Source organism: Eubalaena glacialis, chromosome 8 (assembly GCF_028564815.1).
Source record: "Eubalaena glacialis isolate mEubGla1 chromosome 8, mEubGla1.1.hap2.+ XY, whole genome shotgun sequence".
Lineage (NCBI taxonomy): Eukaryota > Metazoa > Chordata > Mammalia > Artiodactyla > Balaenidae > Eubalaena > Eubalaena glacialis.
In genome coordinates, this window is record NC_083723.1 from 111,073,326 (window position 1) to 111,085,882 (window position 12,557).

General features: G+C 35.4%; 1 protein-coding gene across 6 annotated transcripts in view; it reads right to left on the reverse strand.

The window, feature by feature from the left end:
* CNOT4 (CCR4-NOT transcription complex subunit 4) overlaps positions 1-12,557 on the reverse strand; it is a 146,624-nt gene that overhangs the window by 77,056 nt on the left and 57,011 nt on the right. For all 6 annotated transcript variants that reach the window (XM_061198073.1, XM_061198071.1, XM_061198072.1 and 3 more), the window contains exon 2: positions 2,137-2,402. In XM_061198073.1, coding sequence (XP_061054056.1) covers positions 2,137-2,310 — 174 coding nt within the window. In that variant the 5' untranslated portion in view covers positions 2,311-2,402. The remainder of the gene's footprint in view (positions 1-2,136; positions 2,403-12,557) is intronic.

Sequence of the window (12,557 nt, forward strand, 5' to 3'; positions counted from 1 at the left end):
TTGCTCTTGAACTGTGTTCATTCTTTTCTTCAACCTATCTATAAGATTGTTCATTTTGCAGATCTCTGTTTTTTTTTAAAAAAAATGTTCCTTCTACATGAATATGTCATTCTCTCTTACCTCTTTGAGAGGTACCAATGACACTTTAAAAAGATTCTTTCTGTTTGCTTACTTATGTTAGATTCTTCTATATACTGATTTTTGTGCTTCCCTTCCATAATGTTGGCTTTCCTGAAATACCTATTGATTCTTGGTTGTTGCACATGTAAGAACTCTGTCAACCAGTCTATAAAATGCTATTTCTGTTTGCTGTAGGATGTTTTTTTGTGACCACAGAGAGGAAAAACAGCTCAAAAGGGTATGTTAATAGTTCATCTTCTGAGCATAGGAGGTCCTAGTTCCTCCAGGGTATTTCTATCCCCTTTAAGGCTCTGACCTAAATTTATAATCAGTGTTCCAACTAGAGGGCATCTGTCTCTGCTACCTGGCATAAAAGTTGGACTGTTGCTCCAATGCCTCTGTACTCAACCAACCACACTGACAGTTTTCCTAGGATCTTGAAGCACCACTATTATTACCTTTTTTCAACAGTCTTCTCCTGAATATGTTTTGAGTTAACACTTTTTCTTTAAATTGATCCCAATGGCCTTCTGCCCTCCAGATTCCTCACACTAGTCCTCCCAGAAAGGAACCCTTTTACTAACAACCAGCTTTGCTGAAGTTACTCTGTTTAGTTTTTAATCTTAAATTTTTTTCTATTTTTTGCTCCACTTTCTAAGGATTTGAGGTGATTCTAGGTAATCCCTTAAAACTGAAATGAATTTCTTTGCTATTTCCTCAAATAGTCTTAGGTTATCCTGAAAGTCACCACTTTCAACCTAATAGTTCAATACAATTGTCCTCTAATGGAATGATGGGGAACTGATTTTTAAAATACAACTGAATGTTTTAAAATTCATTAACACAAATTTAAAAAGCTAATGTTATTGTTTTCATTTACCTTTCCATTCACATTCTTAAAGTATATGAACTATATAAAAAGATATATATATACATTATAAACACCTACTGTTATATAACATATATATATATAAAAATTACATTAATTAACATTTAAGTAGAGCTCACCTTTTTTCATTCATATAATATACGTTAACTGCCCACTAGATTTAAAAAAAGAAAACAACTGGACAACACATTGCCTTCTGAGATATTATTTTTTTAATAATCTAGGTATCTAAAACACATTTCCAATTCTCAAAATTTGGTAATAATGAACCAAGAGCTCTTTGAATGGGTAAACAAAAGAAAGTTTAAATCATACAAACAGACATTAAAGATAAGGCAAAAAATAGCTATTTGCATTAGTCCCTAAGGTGGTAACAAAGTCCTTCAAAACAGAGATGCAGCAATCCTACTCACCCTAATAGGTCACTTACTACACTGTAATTGCTGCATCTGCTTATAAAAACAACAAAACCCAGAATACTATTTTAAAAATCATAGATTTTTTAGATTTAGAAAGGATTCAAAGGACTTGCATTTGACCCCCAAACCTACTACCCATTAGTTGATGCCTTCGATAAGTTACTTAAAAGGCCTAGTTTCCTTAAGCATACAATAGGGATAGCACTATCAGCCTAGGATTGTCATAAGGACCAACAAATGAGTAAGTATTACCTTCTAAACCAGGATTTCTCTTTTCATTTTAACTCATGATCTTTTTTAGTAAACATCAAAACTTCTCTACTATTTTGTACTAGAAAACTAAAGCAAATTTCCCCCCAGATGTAATACTGATTGTGTTTTTCCAATTTCACACCGTCCTATCTAAATCTACTGCCTCTCTCTACCCTTAATCCTATTAAACAGCCAGCACCACCAACCTTGTCAATCTCCTCAGATAAGAAAACTAAGGCCAACCAGAGAGGTTATGTGACTTCACCAAGGTCATATACTTAGTTAACAATAAAGCCAAGACTCTGACTCCCAAGGCAAGTGTTCTTTCCACTTCATTAAATCTTAAAAATACAATGCTACACATTATCTCATCTGAGGTTTGTAGATTCTTTTAAATCTACTTACTCATAGGCATGGGGAAAAAAACTAAACACAAAGTTATTTTGGAGTATTTACCTTTCTGCATGCAGGACAAAGCCCATTTTCATCAGTGCGAATTCGATGCCAACAAAATCGGCAAATCTGGTAGCCACAGGTGCAAGGGAAAAAGTTGATATCATCTATCTCCAAGGGCTCCATGCAAAGAGGACATTCCACAGGGTCTTCCTTCACATCAGGACTGCGAGACATCTTCACGTTTATTAAACAGCAGCAAAAGTTTATAATAATTTAAGGGAGAAGGAGGTTCAGCGCTAGGAACTAAACTGTAGAACTTCGAAGACCTGCATAAGAAAAAACAAAATATACTGCTTACTACTGAAAAAAATGGCATATTCAATGATCAAGAATCAAATTTAATAAAAAATTTGAAAAATATTAATCAGATCAATTTTTGCTATCTCAGAAGATGGAATTCTGTATATTCTTCATGTCAAGATAAAAGGTGTGAGGTTGTTAAATTTTTTGATTCAACAGAAACAGAAAAGAACTTCCTTTTTTTAGCTAAAACATTTAATACTAACCAGTACTAATCATAGCATATTTTAGGGGAATAAATACTATACAGAAACATCTTCACCTTAAAACATACTCTAAACTGTCTTATCTTTCACCTAAAAGCTAGTAGTTATACTGCCACATAACTAAAAGAGTATTATAGTAGTCTAAAATGTGTCCTAATTTACAAAATAAAACTAATGAAGAGCAGTTTCAGTTACCTGTAATTACATGTTAATATCAAACCATTACCACAGAAAACATAAGACCTGAAAAAAATATGCCATAGAACCTAATTGTTTACAATTAAATATGTATTAATATGCCAATGAAAAATTCACTTCTGGGAAAATACACATGTATTAAACAAAATTAAAATATTCCTTTTTATTATAGAAATGCTACAAAAAGCCTACAGAAAGGGGGAAGAGAACAAATAGACCTCCATGCCTCAAAGTCTTTTTAAAAATTAAATAATTTATCTTTTTAGATTATGGAGAATTGAAAATTTTCAGGCTAAAGTCACTGTTAAATTAAAACGCTACGTCAAAATAACGGAGATTTTTTGTTTGTTTACATAATTTGACAAACTAACTCTAAAGTTTACATGAAAGAGTAAATGCATGAGACATGCTTTGAAACTTTTGTGGAAGAAATGTGGGGATCTGCACTGTCAGATACTGAACTGTACTACAAAGCTACAGTAACAAATAATTTGATATTGGTACAAAAACAGACAAAAGATCAAAGAAACTAAATAGAGAATCTATAAACAGAACCACAAATTAATGAGATTTTAATATTTGATAAAAGGGACATAACAAGGGCTTCCCTGGTGGCGCAGTGGTTAAGAATCCGCCTGCCAATGCTGGGGACATGAGTTCGAGCCCTGGTCTGGGAAGATCCTACATGCCGCAGAGCAACTAAGCCCGTGTGCCACAGCTACTGAGCCTGCGCTCTAGAGCCCGTGAGCCACAACTACTGAGCCCGCGAGCCACAACCACTGAAGCCCATGCGCCTAGAGACTGTGCTCTGCAACAAGAGAAGCCACCGCAATGAGAAGCCCATGCACCACAATGAAGAGTAGCCCCTGCTCATCTCAACTAGAGAAAGCCCATGCACAGCAACGAAGACCCAACGCAGCCAAAAATAAATAAATAAATTTATTTTTAAAAGGGGGGGGACATAACAAATCAATATGGCGAGGATGGACCCAATTTAAAAGCAGTAACAGGATCCTGGTCTATCCATTTTAAGAAAGAAACAGTATATAGCTGTCTCACACTGCAATCAAAATAAATCCCATATGATCTGTCTGAAGAGCTATACATTGAAATAAACTATTAAAGTGTTAGAAGAAAATAGAATTTTTAAAAATCTTGGGATACAGAAAGTCTTCCTAAGCAGAAACAGAAATTCATAAAAGATAGATATGATCAACTTAGCAATGTGAAAAGAAAAAAACAGACAAATTAAAGCAACAGAGTAAAGCAAGCAACAGAGTAAAGGATATATTCACTGTATACAAGAGTCACTATCCAGAATATATAAAGAAATCTTACAAGCAATTTTTAAAAGGCAAACAAGTCAAAAGAAAAAATGAGAACAGAATATGATGAGTAGTTCACAAAAGAATTACAAATGATTACAACATATGAAAAGATGATCAACCTCTTTAGTTAGTAAACAGTGAGGTAGGATTTTTCCCCCACCAGCCTGTCAAAGTTAGTCTCCCCGCAAAGCAGAGATTATCACTGATCTAAGTTCCTCTTTACAAAGGGAAATGGGAGCACAAAGAGTACCTTGCCTTAAATTGCACAGCTATTAAGAGGTGCAGCCTGGATTCATTCCAGGAAGTCTTAGCCCCACATCTGTGCTTTTAACCACTCCCTTAAACCACCTTAGACTCTATCCTACATAAATACTCACACATGTGCACCAAGTACTTTGCTGTATGTTTTGCAGCATTGTTCATAAGAGTAGAAAACTGCAAACAATGTTAACTATCCATCAGTTGGCAAATCATTAAGTAAATAATGATATAGCCATAAGGTTGATGTGTGTTGAATCAGAAGATGTCTATTATATAGGATTTTTTAATTTGTAAAAGTAAACTGGAGACTAACGTAAATATATACTTCCACATAAATATAAAAACTCTAAGTGTATATATTTGATTTGTTTCTCCAAGAAAATAAAGCACATTGAATGTTATACACCAAAATGTTATCCATATCACAAAAGACAAAATGGAGGTACTAATTTTATTTTGAAAATCTGTATTATCTGTATTGCTACAACAAACATTTTTGCAATTCAAATGGCTAAATTTAAAAAAAGAAATTATTTTCATCTTTTAGGAAAATTAAATCTGACTTTTGTTAATAATTAGAAGAAAAATAAAATGAAATATCTTCTTATGAACCTATAATTATTTCAAAATATAAGTTTTTTAAAAAGAAAAAAATGGTGTATATATTTATAAACAATTCAGGAATCCTGGTCTGCAGACCCAGTTTTGCCACTATCAGTTTCCTCATATATAAAATGAGGGGTTTAATCTTATGGTTACCAGGGGGGAAAGGGGGAGAGGGATAAATTGGGAGATTGGGATTGACATATACACACTACTATGTATAAAATAGATAACTAATAAGGACCTACTGTATAGCACAGGGAACTCTACTCAATACTCTGTAATGACCTATATGGGAAAAGAATCTAAAAAAGAGTGGATATATGTATATGTATAACTGAGTAACTGATTCACTTTGCTGTACAGCAGAAACACAACACTGTAAATCAACTATACTCCAATAAAAATTTAAAAATAAACAACCAAACAAATAAATAAAATGAGGGGTGTTAAAGACAATGCAAAAGTAAGACTGCCAACTTCAAAGCCCATGTTCTTTCCAATATGGTAAGACAGAAGTTATGATTACTGAAGGCTCAGTCGCATATTCTTCGGTATATAGTGCAAATGTCCTGAAACTAAAAGTGACATTACTTTTTCAAAAATTTAAATTCTACAGGAAATCCCTACTTCATTATCTAAGTTCTTGTTCTCTATATCACCTGCAACTAATAACACAACACAGTATAAATTCTTTTTTTTTTTTAAGTTACAAGATTTATTACTTACAAATCCCAGAAATGGGGGGCGGGGGGCGCGGGGGGACCACAATGAGCTGGGGGAAGGGCAGTCCTCCACTTCAGGTTAAGAGTGAGCCAGAGACAGAGAGCAGGGTAGCAAGCATGTGTTGGTTGGGGCAGACTTTTCTTGAGCTCAACTCTAAGCGGTCATTTTTTTTTTTAATAGATCTTTATTGGAGTATAATTGCTTCACAATACTGTGTTAGTTTCTGTTGCACAACAAAACAAATCAGCCATGTGCATACACATGTCCCCATATCCCCTCCCTCTTGAGCCTCCCTCCCATCCTCCCTATCCCACCCCTCTAGGTCATTGCAAAGCACCGAGCCGATCTCCCTGTGCTATGCTGCTGCTTCCCACCATCTAACTGTTTTACATTCGGTAGTGTATATATGTCGATGCTACTCTCACTTCGCCCCAGCTTCCCCCTCCCACCCCATGTCCTCAAGTCCATTCTCTATGTCTACCTCTTTATTTCTGCCCTGCAACTAGGTTCATCAGTACCTTTTTTTTTTTTTTAAAGATTCCATATATATGCGTTAGCATACAGTATTTGTTTTCCTCTTTCTGACTTACTTCACTCTGTATGACAGACTCTAGGTCCATCCACCTCACTACAAATAACTCAATTTCATTTCTTTTTATGGCTGAGTAACATTCCACTGTATATATGTGCCATATCTTCTTTATCCATTCATCTGTGGATGGACATTTAGGTTGGTTCCATGTCCTGGCTATTGTAAACAGACAACACAGTATAAATTCTGACATACATAAAAAAGCTCCTGCATCATCAAAAACCTCCCATGGAGTAAGTGTACAAAATAAAAATCATACACTCAAAATCATGTTCAAAAGTTCCTTATCACTCATAAAGTGCTGTATACATGGTTTTGTACTTAGGACCCTGTTCAAAAGATTTGTATAAAATACACTATAGTGGGATAGGGAGGGTGGGAGGGAGCCTCAAGAGGGAGGAGATATGGGGATATATGTATACATATAGCTGATTCACTTTGTTATACAGCAGAAGCTAATACAACATTGTAAAGCAATTATACTCCAATAAAGATGTTAAAAAAAAAAACCAAAACATAGGGCCACTACTGTATAGCATAGGAAACTCTACTCATTAGTCTGTAATGGCCTATATGGGAAAAGCATCTAAAAAAGAATGGATGTATGTATATGTATAACAGATTCACTTTGCTATACACCTGAAACTAACACATTGTAAATCAACTAAACTCCAATAAAAATTAAAAGAAAAGAAAAAAAACACTATAAAATGTCAAGAACTGCAGCTGCTATGGAAAACAGTTTGGTGGTTCCTCAAAAAGTTAAACATGGAATTAGCATCTGATCCAGCAATTCCACTTTTGGGGATATACCAAAAGAATTGAAAGGAAGGATTTGAACAGATACTTGTACACAAATATTCATAGCAGAATTATTCACAATACAACCCACGTGTCCATCAACAGATGAATGGATAAACAAAATGTAGTGTATACATACAATGAAATGTTATTCAGCCATAAAAAGAATGAAATTCTGATACATGGTACAATGTGGATGAACCTTAAAAACATTATGCTAAGTAAAATAAGCCAGTCACAAAACACAAAAACTGTATGATTCCACTGATACAAGGTAATTAGAATAGGCAATTCATTGACACAGAAAGCAGAACAGAGTCTGGGAGGGGGAGGGAGAATGGGAAGTTTTTCTTTAACAAGTACAGAGTTTCCATTTGGGATGATAAAAGGATTTTAGAAATAGAAAGTGGTGATGGTTACGCAACATTGTGAATGTACTTAATGCCACTGAATTGTACGCTTAAAAATACTTAAAATGACAAGTTTTATGTTACAAATATTTTACAATAAAAATTAAAAATGAAAATATAACTATACACACTTAAATGCAATATGTAATAAACAGCACTTTCGAAAAACCTTAAGTATTTGGTTGCTTTATTTAATTAATCCTTTAATTTTCTGCCAATGTGGCAGTGAATTTGTGATAAGTTAAATGTGTGTATGATGCAATTCCACTGAATAGTTACATAGAAATTACATTCCTGAATACATTATACACCCCAAATTATATGTACACTATAATTACACATAAGAGAAAAGCTATTTATAGATATGAAATATACACACACACACTTTGAATGGTAACTAGAATAGCATCTTAAGTTTCCATAAAAACCATAAATTCAATATATACATGTAACTATAAACTAACATTTTAAAAAAACCTATAATAAATTTACGTACAATACCACACAGCTTATATTTTACTTAGCCAATGTTTTATAAATAGAAATTCTTGTTTCTTTAACAATCAGTCCATTCTCAATAGAATGGAAGCTCCAGGAGAGAAGTTAACTGGTGCATCACATTTACGATGGTATGCCAGGCAGCTACAACATGACTGGGGGTAAATAGTAAGCACTCATGTATTTGATGAATGAATAATAAATAAAAGGAGGAATGAATTATTTGTTATATGTCAGTTTTGACTGACAACACTCTTCAAAAGTAGGAAACAATGCTCCAGGTTGTTCACTGTTTCTGAATTAGGCATATACTTCACAAAGCATGTTACTCATATAAACTACACAAAGGCAAAAACAGATTGAATAGTAGCTATGAAGAGTTTGCAAGTGAAAGAGCAAGGTAAGTCAACTGACTAAATATCAGCACCAACACCTCTTTGCCTTTTTAAATTAAATACCAAAATACCAATATACATATACCATGAATGTACATTTACAATGGAACCTAAGACTGCCTATACCCAAGTTAGGAAGGCAGGAAAGCTTATTTATTTTCTCATAGAAATAAACATCTCGTTTAGACATTTTCTCACAGAAAAAAAATCTAAGAATTTAAAGTCTCTCTCATAAAAGGTTAAGCTGCAGTTATACAAAAAAATCGATTATGTGGGGCTGCTTTCTACCTCCCCACCAATTTGTTCTTTATTCAGTAACTTATTTGTACTTTATATTCTTTTTTTTTTTTTTGGCCGCACTGCGTGGCTTGTGGGATCTTAGTTCCCCAACCAGAAACTGAACCCGGCCCCCGGCAGTGAAAGCACCAAGTCCTAACCGCTGGACCTCCAGGGAATTCCCTGTACTTTATATTCTTAAGATGTAAATAAAAATCAGCATACAAGTCATCTCACATAATATATCATGTCCCCTAAGTATCTTCTGCAGGAGAAGGGGTAGATAAGGGTGGAAGGAGACAAACAACGTTTTTCCAATAGAAAGCAACCTCCATGAGGACAGAGACTGTTTCACTTGTTAGCGTATCCAAAAATCCTAGAAGAGTTCTTGGCAGATAGCAAACACTTAACAAATATGTGTCAAATGGAAGGAAAACAAGAAAGAAGGGATGGAGGAAGGAAGGGAGTGAAGGAAAGGGAAGTACCTATTCATTCATCCATAAATGTGTAAGCACATATTGTAAGAGTCACTGAACAAAACTGTGCTAATCTTTACAAGTCTACATGTAGCAAATACACATTAGACATAGTAATAGACTTCTGTGAACACCTCACTGAAAAGGCAAAGGTTTTTCTATTATGATGTAACACTATTAAAAAAAGTAATTTCTAATTTGCATGTAGTATTCATTTGCATAGTTAGAGCAATGTGATGTTGATTTGGGAGAACTGTTCAACAAAATCCACCGATTTATCAGCTGTACAAAGACAACAAAGATGACAAACCATTTAAATCAAAGCCATAAAGAAATGCAACTGCTGCATACAAATATATTTTCAAAAACCTAACACTATGAAAATATAAATGTATAAAAAAAATTGAAGATGATCATTTTGTGAAAAATCAATTTTAAAGAAGGTTTGTGACAACTTTCCTTTAAATAAAAAAGTTTTCAAACACATTTAAAATGGTTCAAGTAAAAATATCTAATTCAAGCCAATTTGGTAAAGATCTCTACTATGAAAAGCATAGTAGGCAGAACTTAACAATGATTAGTCTTTTAAAGGGGGAGAGAGTTTAAAAAAAAAAAAAGAGCACATTTAGGCTCTCTTATCAAGAAAGCTAACTGGTTATTCTAATTGTACCCAGTATACCAATAACATTACTTATTATTCTCTCTAGGTAAAAAGTTTTAACTTTATTAGAAAACTTAGATGGCTGGCCACTGAAGGTTTTTGCCATCTAAAAGTTCGTTTTTACCTTCATTCACTCAGTGATTCAATAAATAGTTATTAAGCCCTTGTTTCAAATTCTAGTCTAGGTCTTTGGGATACTTTAGTGACCCTAACAGGCAAATATCTCCACCTTTGTTTCCTGTTCTAATTCAAAATCTAAACAAAAATCATAATAAGTCAGTAAATTAAGTATGATAAAAGGTGAGAGAAGGTACCAGAGTCAGGCTGCAATTTAAATGGGCCAGTTGGAGTAGATTTCACTGAAAAGGTAACATTTAACAGAGGAACCTGAGTAAGCCATGCATACACTGAGAACAGACCAGCCAAGGAAAAAATCAGTAGAGAGACCCCAAGAAGGGAGACTGCCTGAAATGCTTGAAGAACAGCAAATTCAGTGTTTGAGATAAGGTCAGAGCGATGTGGCGGTCCAGGAACTGGCAAGGGTTCATCATTGGCCATTGGAATAGCTTTGGCTTTTTTTGCGAAATACATGAAAAGGACCCGAGAGTTTTAGAGAGAGGAATGGCGTGGATTTGACTTATATTTTCAAAAGATCTCTGTGGGTTCCACTTCCAGCGTGACAGTGTAAGGAGCTCCATGAGCTCATTCCCCAGCAAAACTGCTGAAAACTACTTAAAACCAACCATTTAAACTATCCAGAAATGATGCTAAGAGCATAAGGCAAATGAAGAAACGCTTATTCAAGAAAATCTACTAAAACTCAGGAAAAACAACAATACTATGTGGTATCTGACTAAAAACTGTTCTCTCTCTCCTTCCCTCCCCCTTCGCAGTTCAGTGAGACTCAAACTTCACTCCAGGCTGGCGCTGCCAAGAACACAGGGTTACCACTCAGAGAGCCATCTTCCTAGGAGGGACAGGACATTAGCATTTCTCATCCTGCCCAAAGCTACCTGATGCTGAAGCTAAAGTTCCACATTAAGTGCAGCCAATAGATGGAGGCTCCCCTCTTCCACCCAACTGCCACTCATGGGAAAGAAGACCTATGTTGCTGCTGCATGTTGAAAATACTACGACCCAGACTGCCCTCCAACCAGCTACTTCATAAAGCTGGGGTCCTACACCAGGAAAGGCAAGACAAGACTTGAGGTTACTGTATACCCCTCCAATGAGTGCTCAGTTACTAAACTGGGAGTGTCACACGGAGAAAAAAGTGCACCACTGCCCCCCCCTACTCAATGCCAGAGCTTAGCCAGAGATTTTAACAGGAAGGTAAAGCAAGTCTTAAAACAGATAGCTCTGAATCTCTTCCCAAAAAACTGACTTCATTTGTAATGGTGTCTGAAGTCCAAACCTAAGCACAATCTCAAAACCATGAAGGTTGTAGTGAAAGACAACTGGGAGGAGAGTCAGACACAGGCTGAACTATAAACCAGCTACTTTGCAGGAAAGAATAAGGAGAATCAGGTTCTTAACTGCTGGGATGAACCCTCCTGTGGTCAGAACAAATTTCAAGCTCTGACCTCAAGAACTATGCCTTCAAGTGAGCTCAATTTTTTTTTTCAATCAGGCTGAGAAGCAATTTATGTGCTAGGGCATTGTTGAGCAGTCAGCGCGCAATTTGTGGAGTTTAACATCTGGGTGTGGTCAATGAAAGAGACAGTGGAAGAGGGCCCTGCCCAAAACACTGTCATCCCAGGATGCATGTGGACATACCCAAATCTGCACGCCCAGGAACACCAACAGCCGCTTAACACTGCAAGAGGGAAACAGACTTCACTAAATTAATCCACCCAGTCACTAAACAAATAAGCAAATAACAATAACAAACCCTGGGAAGCGTAGGAGGAGACTAGTACCCAGAGTTGCTATAATATTATATAAAATGTCCAGTTTCCAACCAGAAATTACAACTGTGCAAAGAAACAAGAAAGTATAACCCATACGCCAGGAAAAAAACAGGCAACAGAAACTGCATGTGAGAGCCACCAGATGTTGGATTTAACAGACAAAGACTTCAAAGGAGCCATTTTAAGTATGTTCAAAAAACTGAAGGAAACCATAATTAAAGAAGTAATATATAATGACAATGTCACATCAAATAGAGAATTTCAATAAAGAGATAGATGCTATTTTTTTTTAATGGAAATTCTGGAGTGAGAAGTACAATGACTGAAATAAAAAAGTCACTAGAGGGGCTCAAAGCCTGTACATGTAGACTGGCAGAAGAATGAATTGGTGAAAGAGAAGATAGATCAATAGAGATTAAGCAATCCAAAGAACAGAGAGGGGGAAAAAATGAAGAAAAATGAACAGAGCTTCAGAGAAATGTAAAACACCATTAAGCACGTCAACATACGCATCATGGGAATACCAGAAGGAGAGAAAAGGAAAAGAAGAAACATATTTGAAGAAACAATGGTATAAAAATGAAGAACTATAGCTACACAACAAAGATGAATCCCAGAAATACAGTATTGAACAAGGAAGCAAGAAGTAGAATATAACTGTGCTCATACAAATTTCAACAGATAAAAGAAAACTTTTAGAGATGCACATAAGGTGATTAAAAAGTCAGGACAGCGATTGCCTCTGGGTGAAAGGGAGAGGGTTATGAAGAGGTGAACAGG